The 20592-nt window shown below is 31.6% G+C and overlaps 1 protein-coding gene across 1 annotated transcript; it reads left to right on the top strand.

Moving 5' to 3' along the window:
* The first annotated feature begins 1439 nt into the window (after positions 1-1439).
* LOC130896536 (uncharacterized) lies at positions 1440-19636 on the top strand. Its single transcript, XM_057804718.1, has 22 exons — positions 1440-1515; positions 1996-2145; positions 2414-2545; positions 4036-4189; positions 4402-4587; positions 4839-5038; positions 5317-5458; positions 6366-6538; positions 6634-6763; positions 10058-10193; positions 10375-10542; positions 11481-11484; positions 12179-12328; positions 13126-13257; positions 13368-13521; positions 13714-13899; positions 14104-14303; positions 14870-15011; positions 17158-17330; positions 17384-17513; positions 19115-19250; positions 19422-19636. Exons 1-22 carry the CDS (start codon positions 1474-1476, stop codon positions 19606-19608), a joined length of 3207 nt encoding a protein of 1068 aa, XP_057660701.1. The 5' UTR covers positions 1440-1473; the 3' UTR covers positions 19609-19636.
* Positions 19637-20592: the final 956 nt, after the last annotated feature.

Here is a 20592-nt window from a genome sequence, read left to right as displayed (position 1 = left end):
TGTTTGTATTTATTTGTTCCCCCGTATACCTAAAACATTTTTTTGACAGAAAAGTGTATTTTCATGAAGCCTATTTTAGAAATAGATAGATTGTCAGAATTGACTTCCTTATTTAATTAATATTTGTATCCCTAAATATCTTTTCAAGACCTGAAATCAGCTAGTAGTGGTTAATGTGATTTCCGATTCTAGCACTATTACAAATGCACGACAAATATTTACTATTACTACTATAACATAGCTCTTAAAAAACTCCAAATCATCGAATCGTTATTTTTCATTTTATTCTTACGAGAACACGCAGAACTCTTTTAGAGACAAGTATATTCATGCTACAATGCTGGCATGGAAAACAATTTTATTGATGTTTTAGTTCTACTTTGACAGTCAACACAATATTGTGTTATATTTCTCATGGAAAAGTTCACTTATACTACCTCACATACATTCGCAATTAAACCACGTGTTTCAAAAACCAAAGTAGCCATCTTCAGATATAATGTACCTTGTTTTCGAAAACATTTATATGATATTTGATTCATTATAGTCGTTCAAAAACGTTCATAATCTTCAAAAAATTTCATATTAAGTTATTGGAGCTTAATTAAATACGAATAATCACTTTGATTTTTGCTTATCCTGTCAATTTTAACCACGAGAAAAAGAAATACAGATTTCTTATACTCCATGCCAAATTTCCGGTTTATTGGGTAACGAAGGTATTACGGAATCCTTTTTTCGTTTTGCACAAATTTGTGAATTAAATGAATTTTTGAATGAATGATTGTAATCACCGCAGCTTGAATGTGTTTCTTACTTTTCCCTATTCGAACCAAACAATAATGTTTTCTTTTCTGAAGCTATTGTATATGATAAAATAAAACACTTTATCTATATTTATTTAATACGATACCAAAAATCGCAAACATAGATGTCCATCGGTACACAGTTCGTGTAGGTCTTCTCAAAATTTAAGCATTGACCACCAGGAATTATTATATATTAGCAGTTATTGGTTAATATCGAATAAGAAACTAAATAAGAATTTTTATATTGAAACAAGGATCATACCAAGATAACTGTAAACCTTTGACATATTACTGCAAACAGAAAAAATTTGGGGAAACGTTTTGAACATAGTCAAAAACAACGAATAAAACTACTACTAAAAAAATTATTAGCGGCAACTCTTAGATATATTTAACCATACTTCAGGTTATGTTGCCTTCCGGAGATAGTGCCAGAAATTTTCTTAAAACAGGTGTATTCCAAAAAACTGTTCCATAGTATTTTCTATAATTTTTCAGAACGGTTATTATTCTCAAAAATATTTTCATAGATATTGTGAAGTATTTTTTATGGATAAACAATCTTATCAATCGAGTACAATAAATTATTTTGTTCCGATAATTATATATAAGTCAATTAAGAATTTCTTATATCCCATCCCACAAATCAACAATATTTACAAATATGTTGAGCATTGTAGCTTTATTATTTATTACGATTGTGCAGGTGAGTATTCATTTAAATGTATTTCATTATATATATTTTTTCATCTACTCTTCGTTTTAATACACTGAGATCAATTATCTGCATCATTCAGCAAAACTATACAAAAAGATTTTCTCATCTCGAATTTCAATATAGATACCTTATATGGAACTAATTTCTTTCCACCATCATAAAGGTAAATGAGTTTTTTTGTACATACGTTCTCCACATTTCATTCGACATTGATAGGTTGAATTGGTTGGTTTTCATATTATATACTTTTAATGTAGAACTGTCTCATACATTATTATATCCACTAGTATACAGATAGCATGAACATGTAAGATGACCTGAAGAAGTTACTGTCCGGTACGATCCCCAAATTTTAGAGTCTATTGAAATAATCAAACAGAACCGGCTTCACAGTCCATGTCGTGGAGTAATTCGTAATATTACCTTCACCAAAATTTGATACGAACTAAAATTTATGTTATTTTTCAGATATTCTGCGACGATGATCTTATATTGACTTTACCGAACGGAAAGATTCGAGGAATTTCAGTTACTCCCCCGGTTACTGGCAACCTTACATATTATGCATATTTAGGAATTCCTTTTGCTGCACCACCAGTAGGTAATCTAAGATTCCAGGTGAGTTCTATTTAAATATATTGTTACCTTGGAGGTATTTTGTTGGGTCGTAGTATTGAATCCATTGTAACTAGTCTTAGATAAGGATCGTAAGAAAAGCTGATTCTATAGTACACTGAAAGAAATCATAATTCTAGTTAGGCTTAATGAAAGTGATTGCATATTGATAGAGAATTCAGTCAATTCAAAATTTGAGTAGGTATATTTAAAGTCAAATTAGTGATAAAGCTAAGCTAGATATTTTAAACAATAACTATATTTTGTTCAGCCACCACAACCATCTGCAAATTGGGATGGAATTTTGGAAGCCAATAATAATTCCGTGTCTTGCTATCAAGTAGGCGTAGAAGATGATTATCAAACAGAAGATTGTCTTTATTTGAGTGTCTACACTCCACTAGTAAGTAAATAGATTCTTTTGATAATAATTAGAGCAGTATGTGAATAAAATTTTTGTGAAAGTTTTTTTATTAGTATCATTAGAATCGCTGGTAATTAGACTTAGCTTCTTTGAGAGTAATATTCGAAAGTTAACAAACAAAATAATAATCTCATTCGATCTTGGGACAATCAACTTTCTGTTTCGCCATCAAATGCAAAAAATTGATAATTCATAATGCCATACCAAATTAAAATATATGGTGTGCCAAAACTACACAAAATTTCATACCAAAACAAATACTATACCACAAACATATGGGATTTTGAAGAAAAAAATTAAAGATATAAAAATAACTGACGAATATGTATTTATTTCGTTCAATATAGTTTCTCTATACACAAATATTACAATTAAAATGGTGAGAGATTTATTGATGAAAAAATGGGATAAAATTAAGTAATACATAAACATACCTTGAAAAGAATTCATCACAGCTATATAATTAACACTTACAACAAGATACTTCAAATATGAAATTAAATATATAAACAAATTAATAGTTGCGGTACGGTAGCTTCCATATAAAGTGGCATAGCACAATTAGTAATCTTAAAGAAACTGGATTATGCAAACTTAATATGAATATCCCATTCTTTTTCAGTTATGTAAAGGATTGCATCACTACTGTACCAAAAAATGAAATTGAAAACATCCAATTCTTATCGTGAAAAACTTCAATTCACAATCGAAATATAAAAAAACAATTTTTTTGATGTCACATTATATAAAATTAACAATAATATGAAAACATGATGTTATACGGAGCCATCTTGGATATTTGAACTCAAATTTATGTCATCCTATGTTACCTGTATATACCAGTATTAATAATTTTAACTGATAGATTTATCCAACTATTAGATTCTGGATTTAGATGCTTGGCTATTCAAAAAACAAAAACTTCATTGAAATAAAATAATAATCAACATATTCACAAAAAAATATAAACAGCTTCTATAATCTATAATGTACAAGGACTTTCCCAATAACTATCAAATTATTTTAATAAATATGATATTAGTATAAGTCATAAAGAGCGTAATACATTACCCAAATATTCCACGAAACTAAAATCTAGAAAATAAAAAAAAAACAGAAGAAGTAATATCAAATATTAAGTGCCTTGTACTGATTCACGCTGTCTACATAGTGCAAACATCTCAGTATTTAGAAAATAGATTAAAAGGACATCAATACTATAAAAAGAACAAAAATTTAACGAATTATCAAAATAACATAAAATCAATTAAAAAGATTCAAAAATTCTAGACGGAATCTGATACACGGAATAGAATATTTTTAGGAATAGTTCACTTACATAAAAACGAGAAAAGAACATAGGCTCGCAATTACAAGATGGAGTTTGTAACCACTGACTAGTTTCGACGTGTATATTTTCATATATTTATGATGAATTTTATTCCAATTATGATTTTTTGTTTAAACAGAAGCCTTCGAATTCAGGAAAATTACCGATTGTAGTTTCTATCTATGGTGGAGCATTTATTCACGGTCATGCTTCTTATGATGGCAAAGTAGCTGCTTTTCTCATAAGTCATGATGTGATTCTTGTTTCATTCAATTACCGTGTTGGACCTTTTGGTGAGTATAAAGCGATATCATAATAGATGTTTGATTAGTCGTGTCCAATTTACTAGGGAATAAATTTATGGTATTTTGTTCTTATTCAGTTGAAAAAGATTAGTTTGAGAAAGAATAAGCCAACCTATATATGAATGAAAACTTCTTTCTAATTTTGATCTGTGAAATCATAAATAATTAATCGTTGAATAATGTTTTATCTGTAATTTCAGGATTTCTATCTACTGGCGATACAGTAATCCCTGGAAATATGGGGTTGAAAGACCAACAATTAGCTTTGAAATGGGTGAATCAAAATATTGAATTCTTCGGTGGAGATCCACAAAAGGTAACCATCTTGGGTCAGAGTGCTGGGTCAGCTTCTGTCACCTACCAACTTCTCAGTCCAGGATCTGCAGGTGAGTAAATCAATAAAAATTATGACAAATTTATAAAAAGTGGTATTGTAGTATGAGATCTACGATTTTGAATGTAAAAAATCTTTTAGTAACTAATAACTAGTTTAAAGGACAACGATTAGATATTTTCCATGTTCTGTTAAGTCATGAAACGTTCAAATTTTCAATTTCTATGAATTCAAAATGGGAAATGATTTGAACAAATTTCAATTAATACAAATAAAATGTTAAATGTTTTCTGAAAATTTCAGGACTTTTTAGGGCCGCAGTAGGAATGAGCGGATCCGTTTTGTGCGATTGGGCACAACAAAGAAACGCTGTGGAGACAGCTTATGGTATAGCTGCTGAAATTGATCCTAGTTTCCAGAGAACCAGATCTACACAAGATTTATCAGACTTCTTACTGAATGTTGATGCATCTTTAATACTCAAAACCAATAATACGTATAATGTCAGTATATTTTCCGTAAATTCCAGACCAATGAGAATTGAAAATATTGAAACTTAAATATTCGAGTAATTTGGAAATAACTTCTTAAGATGCTTCAATTGCTCGTTATTCTCCTGCAAAAATAATAAAATTCCTATTAATTCTCCATTTCCTTGACTAGATATAAAGAACAAAACTTCAAAATAATTTTATGTATACGTTTAATTATGAAATTGAAAATAATGATGTTGACCTAAAATTTCAAGTTTTAGTTAATTTTCATTTCATTTTTCCTTCAGGTATTTTCACCGGTCATAGAAGTACCTCATGAAGGCGCTTTTATTTCTGATGTTATGTACACTTCGGTTGAGAATGGTTCATTCGCCAAAGTTCCAGTTTTAATGGGTTTCAACTCAGAAGAAAGTTTAGGAAAGGTACAAGGTGAATATAGGGAAATCAAATAAAAATGTGCGGTTGTAATAACAAATCAAGAGGTCTTTAAACTACGGCCCATTTCAAAGAAAAAGTCTTAAATGTTACTGACTCGTTGTTTAATAGCTGCCGTCAACTCTACTTCAACAGTTTGATTCGCTTTTTAGTCGTTCGAATTAGAAGTACATTTGTTCCAGTGATATGGGGCTTTATTCAAATAAAAGAGAATTCATAACAGAGCACTTTTATGTATCACACAAAAATTATTTCGATCTGTCCATATGAATTTGATTCGGCCGATTCGGCCCTCCAAAGTCTTTGAAAGTATTAACTCTCTGTGAATTGCTATGAAGATATATTTTTGTCAATATAACATCTAATCTGACATGACGTTAAGGATTTTGTGTTCCACGTTAAACGGCTATGGCTCTCTTGCCCTCAGCTTATGCTATATAGAGAATTAATGAACGTTATATATCAAAATCCTATCAACTTTTTGTAAATCAAAAGCTATCGCCGAGGCTGATCTGATACCTTTTCTTGGAGTAGTATTAATAATGGGTTAATAATGGACTAGTCTCCGAAATCCATTGTTTATGAAAAAACTCATACATTTACAACATTCATTTGAAACATGCTTTGTTACCGTTTGTTAGAATTTCTTGAAACGGTATCCTCAATAATAAAATTAAAAGCAATTACGTACAAAATCTTCTCACCTAAATCACAACATATGATAAGATTAATATTATATACTTTAGCTTGATTTCAAATGGAATTTTAAGAATCTCTTTTCAATATATTTATTTTTCTTTGGAAAGTTTGTCAACAAAAAAATTTCAATTAGTGATGACGAAAATCAAGAATTTTCAAAATTACGTCAATAAAAATTATTGATTATTCTGTTATGTCTTAGATATGGATTCATGGAAGAAACAGGTTGAAAAATTGGATGAAAATCCGCGTTTATTAGTTGATGACGATATGTATATTACTGATGACGATGTGAAATTAGAAGTAGGTAAGAAAATAAGAAGTATATATATGGGAGATCAGCCATTTGGTAATAACGTTGGAAAAGCCGTACAGGTAAATATTTTTTTTCTATTTGACAGTATGTTTTTTATATATCCGTTTATATCATTGATAGTTCTACAGATCTGATAAAATAATTCGTTTTAAAGTATTATAGCGACAACAGTTTCATCAGGCCAATCTTAAAATTTGCCGAGTTACTCTCACAACACGTTGATTTATATTTTTACGAATTCTCTTATCATGGTGAATTGGGACAAAACAATGTTTCCATACCCGGTAAGTTGAATTACACTCATTAACTGTAATTTCAATAGTGTTTAACTCGTACAAGAACAATTTAAGTTAAAAAAAAAAAGGTTCAATTTTAAATAGATCGCATAAAAAAATGAATATTTCTAGAAATGACGACACCTTTCTTTGATTTTTAAATTAGTAACTGCACACAGCGAAAAAGCCATAAGTGCGTGGCTCATCTGGGTTATCAGTCTGTAGTTTTCACAAGTTTTGACATTGGGTTTCTTCGGGAGAGTCACAAAGGTGGATTTTAGCCATTCTAGGGAAGTACCGTTAAAGAGTTTGCACATATGTATATTAATTTTAGTGTTTCCTAGTAAACGTTATTATTTCTTTTTCTCTCAATGGATTGCTATATTTCGGTTTTGATTTTGTTCCAACCTTCGTCCTCGTTTATGACTAGTACCAATTTTTCCAGTAATTGTTTGTTTATCTATTTTTCCAGCGTTTGCTTCTTTCCTTCTTGCCTCAATATCGCTATATTAATGCTCTTTGTTCCTGATTTGACTATTATTGTTTTTCCTTTGAACCTAAAGTCAGCTATTAGTGGATTATGGTCGGAACCGATATCTGTAGTCGATCTGTTTCTCACTATTTGTTCATCATTGTCTTGCGGAGATTTCCATCTACAAATTCGTCTTGGAAGTAATTTGAAAAATGTGTTTTAAACAACTAGATTTTCTTCACTACAGAATTGCTCGAGATTTTCTCCTCGATCATTACGTTTGCCCATTTCATAAGATTCCGTTACTCCATCCGTCCTTTCACAACACACTTTCGCATTAAAGTCACCCATGACTATATTGATTTCATGCGTCTTCACTGATCTTAGTATTTGTTCATAGAAAGCTTCAATATTTATATTAATCGGTATTACGGCGATCTGGAGCATCATGATGCGGTCTGAATAGGCAACGACATTTTTGACTGAGTTTTTTATATGGTTGTCAATTATAATGCCTATTCCATTTCTGTGATGGTTGTTGTACATATTCCATTATTGGCCATCTGATTTCACTTACGCAAAGGATGTCGATACTCATTCTCTTCATTTCCTTATTAGCATTGCTCAATTTTCCGGCAGCATACAAAGTGCGAACATTCCATGAATCAGTTCTTATCTTGAACCCTCTGGTGATTCACACCTGCCCGGGACTGAGGGCCATTTCTTTATGTTTTCTCACCACAGTGAAGTTTTTGCATAATTGAATGTCCTGGGGAAAGGTTCTCTATATCAGTTGTCCAAATTATCAGAATATAAATATGAATGAATATATTGTTGATATTTGATATGATGGTTCAAAGCGGGTAATCAGTTGTACCTAGCCCAAAATGTGAAATTTTCATTTGTACTCGAGTTGAAATTTCAATTTATTTATTCCTATCGTGCATCAATAAATTCTCTGAATTGGTATTCTCACTTCATTTTCCGCTTATGAACCCTTTTTATTTGATTGTAAGCCAGATTACCGTGAAGTTTTTGGCCCTTTGATTGGGGGTTATGCCATAAACGTTTTCCTCATGCCTTTTTATCTATGATTTGATCTATGTTGTTGAACACTTTTATTTCCATTTATTCTCCTTTGCTGCTGCTGCTTCTTCGACATTTCCAATGAAGTTTTTCTTTGCTCTTTTTCATCATTTTCACCTCTCAGCTTGAATTCGAGGGTTTTTTCGGCATTCTGTTTTCGGCATATGGTTCCAGACTATCGTGCCTCATATATTTTGTCTTATGTTTCCATCGTCACTTTTTCTTCATTCGTTTTATCTCTTATTCCATGTTTTGTTTAACTAACCTGAACTAACCAATTCTTATTTTTATATTTTCTAGTACCTTTTTTCTCCCGAAGAATTATGATTCCATTACATTGAATAATTTACAGTTTTATAGATTTCCTTCCATTTCCTGATCTAGTATGCCATTACTAGGTAGGCATTACCAGATACTAGATACCAGATACCAGATACCTGATACCAGATATCAGATACCAGATACCAGATACCAGATACCAGATACCAGATACCAGATACCAGATACCAGATACCAGATACCAGATACCAGATACCAGATACCAGATACCAGATACCAGATACCAGATACCAGATACCAGATACCAGATACCAGATACCAGATACCAGATACCAGATACCAGATACCAGATACCAGATACCAGATACCAGATACCAGATACCAGATACCAGATACCAGATACCAGATACCAGATACCAGATACCAGATACCAGATACCAGATACCAGATACCAGATACCAGATACCAGATACCAGATACCAGATACCAGATACCAGATACCAGATACCAGATACCAGATACCAGATACCAGATACCAGATACCAGATACCAGATACCAGATACCAGATACCAGATACCAGATACCAGATACCAGATACCAGATACCAGATACCAGATACCAGATACCAGATACCAGATACCAGATACCAGATACCAGATACCAGATACCAGATACCAGATACCAGATACCAGATACCAGATACCAGATACCAGATACCAGATACCAGATACCAGATACCAGATACCAGATACCAGATACCAGATACCAGATACCAGATACCAGATTGTGTTGTAGATCTTTGATAATAATAATAAATCAATTCCGTCATATATGTTGGCTCCATCGTCTAAGCCCTTATATCGATTTTTGCGTCTTTGTCTCCAGAGTTTTTAATTTTAAATATCTTTCTTCCTTGTTTGTATAGTTTCTTCAAATATATAAAGCATAAATGAATTTCCTCATCTTCAATTTATCAAATTTCTTTGTACAAGTGATTGAATGTAAATATTGAGTCGTTTGTGCTCCTTCCTTATCAAAAGCCACATTGTGAGTCTTCCAAAGTGACCTTTATTATCCTTTTCTCCATTTAAAATTCGCTCGTATGCTTCTTAGGGTTATACGTAGTAGTTTTTTCAATGTCTGTTTCACCACTTTCCACCTTCTATCTGTTCTCATATAGAAATTATTTCTATTTTTTAAGGCATATCTCCTGTTGTTTAAAAAACTTAAATTCAGTAGTTTTTTCAAAAAATATTTCAACAACAGACTCTCTCAGTGGCAAACCTAGATTATTTCTAGGGAGTTGAGAAAAAATTTCTCTTAAAACTGGAAAATAAGGGTTTATTCCATCCAATTCTAATTTTTTTAATTATTTTTAGAGTGATTAGAATGATTTATAAGATTTTTGAGATCAAATCATTTTATTTATACTTGACACTTTTGTTCAAAAATTGATATTTTGTAGGTATTGGCAGAGTAAAACATGCAGAAGATCAGTGGTATTTTTGGCCTCAGTACGATAGCTATGATGAATTTCCTGAATCAGATGTCAAAACATTGAAAAGATACGTAAAATTAGTAGCTAATTTTGTGAAATATCTGTAAGTATATGTAAAAATAACAATAAATTCAATAAATTACCATATTTACTTGAAAAAATCAAAACCTAAAGCAGTGAAGTAGTTCAATTGATGAATGATGTATTTCGTATAAAAATTACCTCGATCCGGCTTTTATAAGGAAAAGAAAAAATTAATGTTTAAACATTGTTTTTATTTATAGAAACCCCACACCTGAAAGAGAAGAGTTACTCGATAATATCACGTGGCCAATCGCATCAAGCGACTATCTCACCTATTTGAGCATTGACGATAATTTGAGCTTGAGTCGAAACCCACGAAACTTCTCGTACGGACCATGGTTAGAAATATTCGAGGAATATGTTCCGAAGCCATTTATATCTTTCTAAATATTGAATAAATGAAATATTTTACCAATGTATTTTTTTATTTATTCACCCCAAATAGTTGAAACATTTTATTTGATAGAAAATGATAAATCAATGACCAAAATTCATCCCAACTGTCTGGCTACAAGTTTTCACTAGGATTGAAATGATTTTTTGAGTGAGGCTAATAAAATTTCAACCAAAATTCATTATATAACAATTGGACTAAGAGTGCAATATAATCAGAACATGGCTTTCTCAATCTTTGTATGTAATTTTTATAAAACAATTCCTGTTTTACCTCGAAATTGACTACTGTATCAGATATTACTTCCATACTTGATTGATATTTGTATTTCTAAACTTCTTTTTCAGATCCATATCTTTTCAGATAGAATTCGTTGAAGGCTGTAACTCATACAACTAAAGTCTTAACCTTTCCAACCGATTTTGGTTACGTTAACTTTTCATGATAATCGTATAAAACTTTGAGCAATACGATTAATCAAGTGGCATTCAATTCGGAGACTTCCCATCTCCAATCAATGGGATCCCACCACATTTTCAATGTAACTCGCAAATCTCAAGCTCATTAAAACCATATATATACCTCGCTGGTCATCGCTGTCATGATATTTGTATCAAGCCACCTCAAAAACGTTTGAGAAGTAAAATTAAACTCATTCCCGACATCATTCTTCGAAATCTAATTTTTTTATTTCTTAAAGATCTATTATTCTTACTGATCAGGAATTTTTATGGTTTCCCCTGTTTTGTGATAGATTTATATCAAATAGATTTAAAAAAACTGTGAAGCAACGATTCGTTGTTTTCAATTGTTTCATTGAGAGAAAACTCTTTTGAAAAGAAGTTTTTTCATGCTGAAATGCTTTAGTAAGAAACATTTTTATTGATGTCTTAATTTTATTTCGATATACAGGGGAGTGAGTTATTAAAATGTTGTGATATATACCTCATTATGAAGTTTACTAATACCACTACAACAACACTCACAATGTCTGTCGCACGTTTCTACAATCAAGTTATCATCTTCAGGTAAAGTACATTTGGTTTTTACCAACGATAACGTGATTATCGAAAAGTTTGATGACCAGTGACATAAATCTCAATGTAATCGTAGAGTTCATCTGATGGAATCCTCGTTTTTCTCATAGCAATTACCTACCATATTTCATTCATCCTGATTGATGGTTCTTCTTATTTTCGTTATTTTTTATCAATATTTGGTGCTAACTTTGATACGAATTTTTAGTTTTATCACGTCCTAGAGAAAAGAATTTAGGTTTCTTGCATTCTATACTGATTTTCAATCTCCATATTGATTTGTTTGTATCTCACCCTTAAATATGCCTTAAATATCTATTGATCTATACATTCAGGTATTTTCAAGTATTTTTTATTAGAGGATAATCTTATCAGTCGAGTGCAAAATAAATAATTGTGTTTTGCTAATTATATATATGACAACATTGAAGGTTTTATGTAACAAAAATCAATAATAATATTAACAGATATGTTGAGCATTGTAGCCTTGTTATTGATAACAAGTGTGGAGGTATGTATTAAATAAGTATATTTGTATGTTACCTTTAAGTGAATCAAAACTTAATTTCATAGATATTCTGCGACGATGATCTTATATTAACCCTACCGAACGGAAAAATTCGAGGAATTTCAGTTACTCCCCCAGCTACTGGCAACCTTACATATTATGCATATTTGGGAATTCCTTTTGCAGCACCACCAGTAGGTAATCTACGATTTCAGGTAAGTATAATTCAATGCTTTTTAATCTATTCTTGTTAATTCTTTAAATGGGTTGTCGAGTAGAAGTAAAAAGGTTTTGTATATACTATAATAAATTAAAAAGAATCACTATATTTTGAGGTCATGAGAATGATTTAATTCAAGTAATGGTGAAAAAAAAAATAATGGAAAAAGTTGATATAGAGTAACATGTATACGAGGGTTCTCCATAAAAGAAGGTTCCCGGACACTAGGAACGTTATTAGGCAGGATTTGGTAAGACTGACGTGTACCTTAGATTTCTTTCCCCTAATTTCCGTCCCGGTGAGTTGTCTTGGTAGCCGTGAAAGATGGAGCTTCCATTTATTCGATTTGAAGCTAGAACTGTAATCTTATTCGTTTCTAGTGTGCAAAAATGTGGACGTTCACCCCTAACTGTGTGAAGTGTATGGGGAAGAGTGTATGAGTGAACAACATGTCTCTTTCTTGAATTAAATAAACACTCATAGAGCTGACAGATGGAGTTTTAAGGTATTTTCGTGGCGCGGCGGCAGATTTCTGCGACTTTTAAGATGGTTCACCGCAAAAATCCATAGATCTAAGCGGCGACTATAACTGAAAATAATCTAAACTTTCCATGCATGTATTCAATGCAAATACACATGATTTTAATTGTGAAAATTCGTTGGAAACCTTATTTTTTGGACAAGCATCATACTAAAGTTTCCAGTAAATCCAGGCAACGTTCAAAACAAAATATAATTATAATTTATAATGGAGCTAAACTAGAAATTCATCGTAAAGTGTATTGTTTTCAGCCACCACAACCAGCTCCAAATTGGGAAGGAATTTTGGAAGCCAATAATAATTCCGTGTCTTGCTATCAAGTGGATAAGGACGAGAAGTATCAAACGGAAGATTGTCTTTATCTGAGCGTTTTCACACCACTAGTAAGTATGAATTACAATGAATTCGAGAAAAGAGAGTTTCGGTCGCATATGACTTCGAAATCTATATATACACTATCATTTTTGAAATAAATCCGTATTCAATTGATTAGAAACCTTCGGATTCGAGGAAGTTACCAGTTCTGGTTTCTATATATGGAGGAACATTCATACACGGCCATGCTTCTTATAGTAGCAAAGCACCAGCTTTCCTCATAAGCCATGATTTGATTCTTGTAACATTCAATTATCGTGTTGGACCTTTTGGTGAGTATAAAGCTTCATTATGTTCAATTTTTATCCAGATTAACATGGTCAGTACAGTGAATAGAAAAACTAAGAAGAAGTAATTGTTGCAAAGTTAACTACCGATTATTTATAAATCTCAATAATATTTGTAAATTTGATATATGTATTCAGTAAATAATTATCAGCATAAGTATTTATTTGTAATTTCAGGATTTTTATCAACTGGTGATACAGTTATTCCCGGAAACATGGGATTGAAAGACCAACAGTTAGCTCTGAAGTGGGTCCATCAAAATATTGAGTTTTTCGGTGGTGATCCACAACAAGTAACCATCATGGGACAGAGCGCTGGATCGGCATCAGTTACCTATCAACTTCTCAGCTCTGGATCAGCAGGTGCGTAATAATTCCATTTTAAATAAAAAAAAAATAATTTGTATTACTAATCTATAACTTAAAAGTAAAACGATCAGATACTTTTGATGTTCTGTGAATCCTGCATTAGATTCATGTTCTCTATTTGTATGAACTCAAAATGAATAATGATCTGTGTAACTGGAACTTATACGAAAGATGTTAAGTGTTTTTCGCAAATTTCAGGACTGTTTAGGGCGGCAATAGGAATGAGCGGCTCTGTTTTGTGCGATTGGGCGCAACAAAGAAATGCTGTGGAGACAGCTTATGGTATAGCTGCTGAAATTGACCCCAGTTTTGAGAGAACTAGATCTACAAAAGAATTATCGGACTTCTTACTGAATGTTGATGCAGGTCTAATAGTCAATACTCATGATAAGTATAATGTTAGTATGCTGTATATATATTTGTGTAATTCAATAGAAAATATATTCAAGGAAAATTGAGATTGGAAATAAATCATACTGATTTTGATAAATCTACAAATAAAACATGAAAATTTGTAATTGTAATCAACTTTTACTTAAGTAGATGTATCCTTTTGATATATCTTTCTATTTATTTCAATAAATAGACGGTGACACCCTTCAATTTGAACTTGTTTATAAGTAACTATATTTTTTATTGAGGAAAATATTTACCAAATAATAAAACTAGATTATTTATCTTTGCAATTTTGAGCTGCTCCCCTAACTAGTAATTATTATTATGAGGATAAAAGTATTGGTAGTATTTATTTTGATTTTATTTAAATTTATTTATTTGATAATTGAATTCACTACATACTTAGTACTTAAACCAACCCTTAGTTAACTTGAAATACACGTAATATAAAGAATAAAACGTTTTTCAATGTGGAGCCAAAAGCTCTTAAATTGGTGGATAATATTCAATATAGAAATTAGATTTAACGATATTGAATTGAAATTTTCAGATTTTATTACTATTTCAGGTATTTTCACCGGTCATAGAAGTACCTCATGAAGGAGCTTTCATTTCCGATGTTATGTACACTTCGGTGGAAAACGGTTCATTCACAAAAGTTCCAGTTTTAATGGGATTCAACTCAGAAGAAGGTATAGGAATGGCAAAAGGTAAATTTTAAGGAAACTACCAGAAAGAGCGAAGTTTTTCTCATGGTAAAAGAGGCGTTGCAATTACGTTTTATACTATAAAACCTTTTGTGGATGGACTTCCACATGTTAATCGTTTTTTTTTTTGGAAAATAAAACTTGCAAAATATAAGACACGCTAAAATCTAACACGTGAAAATCTAGGACAACTATCATGATGTGGAAATACAAGCAAAAGCTTAGCGAACTAGTTGAGGAACGAATATATCACTAAATACTTGAATTATCAATTAATACACCAAAATCTATGACATAATAATAAAATTAGGCGACAGTCAAAGTTACTAGAACCAAACTAACCTAACCTAGCCTAACCAAATATGGTTATTGGTTAGGTAAGGTAAGATTATTCGCATTCTATTGGCAGCGCCTCGAAAGTTAACAAAAAAATATCAGTATTTGTCATTCACGTCTAAAATCATTTCAAAACTTTTTTACCAAATTTTCACTTTTCCTCTGAGAGTTATCATCAATTATTTCCGCGTATAAAATGTCACGTGAATGTAATAATTTAATGATATTTGCTAAATGCCAAAATGGTAACACGCATTTAATTAAGAACTGCTATTTGGCATATTTCAATATTTAGCAATGTCTTTTAGTAATCCAGTGCTTTGATGCGAATCTACCCATCACATAAGCGACTGTTTTTTTCACTTGGATCAATATCAAGGGCTTTTCGAGAAAATCAAAGCATGCGGTAAAATACGCGGAGGTGTCTTCTATAACAGAAATCATCCATAATTCGGAAAATGTTCCTGTGCCTTCTTCATTTTATGGTCCAAAATAAAATTCAAGGAGTTCAGAAAACGAAGATATTAAAACAAAATCTACAACTCTAGTCAGATTTTAAGCACCTCATTTGATTAAATAATTGGAGCTCAAAGATTTTGGAGAGATTTGTATGTGCCCAAAGAAAAAGCTGAAGCAGTGGAATCTGTTTAAGGCGAGAATCAAAGTTACTGTAAACGTCACAATTGATATGATGATATATTTTCTAAAGAGGACGACTCAATGTACCGTAATGACATTGAGGGCTTCAAGTTAAAACTGAACATAGGTCAGATTCCTCAAAGCTAAGAATAAAGGCTGTACTGCACTATAACAGAAATAAATTTCCCTAACTGCTTCTAGCTTATTTCAAAGAAACACATGACATTATAAAACTAGTATTAGAATAAAATACAACCAACACCAATGGTTAGTCTGCTAGATTTGAAAAATGTTGCATTGCACGTCAAATTGAGGCTAATAAAAAAAATTGTAAAAGCCATGGAAAGAGATGGAACTGGCTCCAAATTTTTGAAACAGAAATTCACTTCTTAGATAAACTTAGAGAGTGTGACAATTACTGAACATTTCTTGGGCAATTACAGATCTAATTAATATTCTGACCTCATCAAAAACACTGCTCAATGCACATAATAAATTAGGATGTAAAGTGTCCTTGAAAAACAGTTTTTAAATTCCCTACGAAGTTTTTTCCGGAAAATGTGGGCGCTTTAAGGGACGACCACAATTGAAAAGCGCTATCAAGAAAAATGGGAACCAGCAATGCTTACATAATACTGTTGGTATTTAATCAGAGACACTCCATACGACACATGTGAAATGTTATTTTAGTGCTGAAGATAAAACTGGAGATTCATAAATACGTAAGATTTTTCAAAATAATGAATTTATTTATCATAAAAATGTTACGTAACGTAACGTCACATAATTCTACCCACAAGGAAAAAATACCTAAATATTTTTCTGTTGCCAAGAATAATTAATTTTGTTTGGAAGGTTTACTGCAATTTTTCTGTATTAATAATGATATTATTTTATAAGATTATAAATTCTTTCTATTTTAATAAAAAACATATGTGGCTCTCGAGATAGTACTCGTAATATATGTCCAAAGTGGCTCGCAAAGTCTTTGGGTTGACAGCCCTTGTTTCATTGACCTATGACTATTTAATTGAAGCTTCGTAGGAGTTTCACGTTAAAGTTGATTCTGATGTTTTAAACTTATTTCTCCGGTTTTCACCAAGACGCGGATATTGACGATGTATAGAATTCATAAATTCCGTTAAAAAATACTAACTAACTAACTTTATGGTAGATATGGATTCATGGAAGAAACATGTTAAAAGATATGATGAAGATCCTCGTTCATTGGTTGATGACGATATGTATATTACTGACAATGATGTAAAGTTAGAAGTAGGTTATAAAATAAGAAGTATTTATATGGGAGATCAGCCATTTGGTGATAACGTTGGAAAAGCTATACAGGTAAATATTATTGTAAACAGAAAGTTTTTCTAATATAATAATTTACTTTCAAGTATTATAGTGACAACAGGTTCATTAGGCCAATTTTGAAATTTGCCGAGTTAATCTCAGAGCACGTTGATTTATACTTTTACGAATTCTCCTATCATGGTGAATTAGGACAAAACAACGTTTCAATACCGGGTGAGTGCAATTATACTAATAGAATAATTCGAGCCAAACAAAGTTTATGTGAAATGAATTTGAAAATATTCTTTCATCTCTCATTCATTTACCCGTCGCTTCGTATTTAGACGGTGAAATTTTTTTTTTTTTAATTTTTGATTACAATAAAAGAATTTAAAACGAATCTTTGTTCAATCAAAAAACTAGGTCGCCTTCTACATAAAGTTCTGGTGCTTATTCTGTTTTTTTATACCATTATGTGTATCTATGACACTGAACTAGACTATTTATTATTTGTCTCACGTGTTAAACTACCAAACTTTAATGATTCTTCAGTCGCTTTGTATGTATATGGTTAAGGATTTCAGCTGAATCTTCCGTTTCTTTTGAAAAACTAGGTCGCCGTTTTTACCGAAGAAAAAAGATGTTGTCGTATTCGTTATGTCTTTGGATATCAGCATAAGTTTTCTACTCACTTTTGTTTCTGTTCTAACCACTGCCTGTGAACGTTATTGGTTTTTCCAAAATAAAATTAGCAATAAAACCAGCAAGAGCAGCCTGATGTCTGAACGACACTATATGGAAAAACAAATACATAAGTATTGAGGCCAAGTCAAGAACCTACAAAACTGTAATCAGACCTATAACGCTGTACAACGCAGAAACTCGGCCTTATACAGCAAAAACAAAAAGGCTCCTGGGAAATGAAAGTCCTACGAAAAATTACTGGAAAAACGCTCCTAAACAGGGAACGTAGCGACGACATAAGGCACGAATGGGGCGAACACATTGTATAATGAGCGAGAAAAGAATAGTAAGGATAGCACGAGACAACTCACCACTGAGGAGAAGTATGGGAAGGCCACGAAAAAGATGGAGTGATAATCTCACCATCAATTGATGCAATAGGCATGCTGCTGACAATGAACAGGCAATCTGCCTATAATGGGTAAGAAGAAGAAGAAGAAGACAATTAGAATGGAGTGAAATGGCCCGTTAGATGAAAACAGAAAATATGCTTCTCAATATTTGATGTGGAAGTATAAAATATAACATAGTATTTGATTGGTAAATTGAATTCTGTCTCTGAAATGTATGGTTTAGACCACTGGTTTCCAGTCATGGAGGAGTGATCTAGAAGGGATCATTATGAATTTTAGGAAGTGATCTGTCACATGAGCTTGTACGAAATTGCACTGTGTTGAGGTACGAGAAAACATATTTTTACATTATAGATAATATGGGCTACAAAGCTAAAAACAAACATCGTAAACTAAATTTTGTAATTTGCACAATACTTTCCCTGAATTGAATTATTTAACATGGGATCAAGAATTGCGGTTATTAATTTGAGAAAGAGAAATTGAAATCATACCAGAAGTTGTATTAATAAGAAAACCATTTCTCTTATGTATGCATATCGCCCAGTTTCTCCATGAAGTGTGAAAACGTCACAAATATCTTTTTTTTTTATCCAATGGATATAATAAAAAATATATTATATTTTGAGATCGATACCTAGCTTAAATTCTCAGATTTTTCTCTTGTATACGCCATTTGAGTTTCAAATAATTTTATTTCTATCTAGTCACATTTATTCACAAGGTCATATTTTGTAGGCATTGGCAAAGTAGCACATGCAGAAGATCAGAAATACTTATGGGCCAACTACGATAACTATGATCAATTTTCTGAGTCAGATGTCAAAACTCTACAAAGATATGTGAAATTGGTTGCTAATTTTGTGAAGTTTTTGTGAGTATTGTCATATATAAGTGCTTTGTATGCTTGATAAGTATCTACTTTAACAAAGGTCAAGTTATTCAAGAAATTCATTATGTATTGTATATTATTTGTTTCAATTTTCTATTCTAATTTTCATCAAGAGATTCGGAATTATATTTATCATATTATATTACTTTCTAGAAACCCTACACCTGAAAGCGAGGAGCTTTTTGATAATGTCACATGGCCAACCGCAACAAGTGACTCATTTACCTATTTGAACATCGATGAAAATTTGAGCTTGAATAAAAACCCACGAAACTTCTCATACGGACCATGGGTAGATATTTTCGAAGAATATGTTCCAAAGCCATTCATTTCTTTCTAAATACTGAATCAATAAAAAATGTCATTTATTTGTTCCTTTATTTTCCCCAAATACCTTTTTTATGAATAAAATTGAAAATATTTTAGGGCGAAAAAGGGTTATTATGATAATTTGTTGACTGAATTGAAGCAAGTTAACTGGTTCATTCGAATAAATTATTTTTAAGAAGATTACAAAGACACATAGATTTTATTATCTGGTAATAGCATACAACTCACCTGAAATTATCTAAGACATCTTAATCTATATGATTTCATCTACTGCTGGACTATTTCTTTGTCAATTATGAGTTATCCTTCATATTGAGCTAGATCAGACTCACTAAGAGCTAATGCCTATATCTCTAGAAATATTTACTAATAGAGTGTTTTTATGTCAGCAAGCACACTCAATGATCCTACTTGTAAAATGAAACTTAGGCTAGATATTCTTTGAATAGTGGTGCTTTGTATTATACATTCACTTGAGAATTTTCAAATTTATCAACATAATATTTCATAACAGTTTTCCACTCTCTTTATTCTCATTTATTAAAGTACTGGTAAATGGTTACTTATACTAGTTTCTTCTATTTTCTTATGTTTTTCACCATGTGTTTTAATCTATCATCTTTATTATTGTCGTATCGTTTCATTCAATTACTTTTACTATCGGTACTTCGGATTTTATTAGGTTCATAAATTACTATGTACAATTTATGTTAGTCATATTGTCTCTAGTGAGAATAAAGTAGGATGGTGCTCACACAGACTCGAAGGAAATCAATCACTCTATCTATATATATTATTTGTACTCCATCAGAACCTGAAGGTAGACACTGTAAGGTAGGTAACATTCAATTTGCGTATAATCATGAACAGGGACTCTAAGGACTCGAAAATATCTAAGTAACTCAGCTTGTCGGTAATAGCAACCTTGAAAGTAAAAAGCTATTTGATCCAGTTACTTAATTGGTTAGTATAAAAGCAAAGAAAAGTGCGAAGT

This window comes from Diorhabda carinulata, chromosome 7, assembly GCF_026250575.1.
Source record: "Diorhabda carinulata isolate Delta chromosome 7, icDioCari1.1, whole genome shotgun sequence".
NCBI classification, from domain to species: Eukaryota; Metazoa; Arthropoda; class Insecta; order Coleoptera; family Chrysomelidae; genus Diorhabda; species Diorhabda carinulata.
The sequence above is the reverse complement of the archived record's forward strand: the minus strand, read 5'-3'. Positions and strand labels throughout refer to the sequence as shown.

Bases quoted from the DNA above. Each gene is read 5' to 3' on its own strand.
- LOC130896536 (XM_057804718.1), top strand. From the start codon at position 1,474: ATGTTGAGCATTGTAGCTTTATTATTTATTACGATTGTGCAG. The intron at 1,516-1,995 runs GTGAGTATTCAT...GTTATTTTTCAG, and splicing joins TATTTATTACGATTGTGCAG to ATATTCTGCGACGATGATCT. The intron at 17,514-19,114 runs GTGAGTGCAATT...CATATTTTGTAG, and splicing joins AAACAACGTTTCAATACCGG to GCATTGGCAAAGTAGCACAT.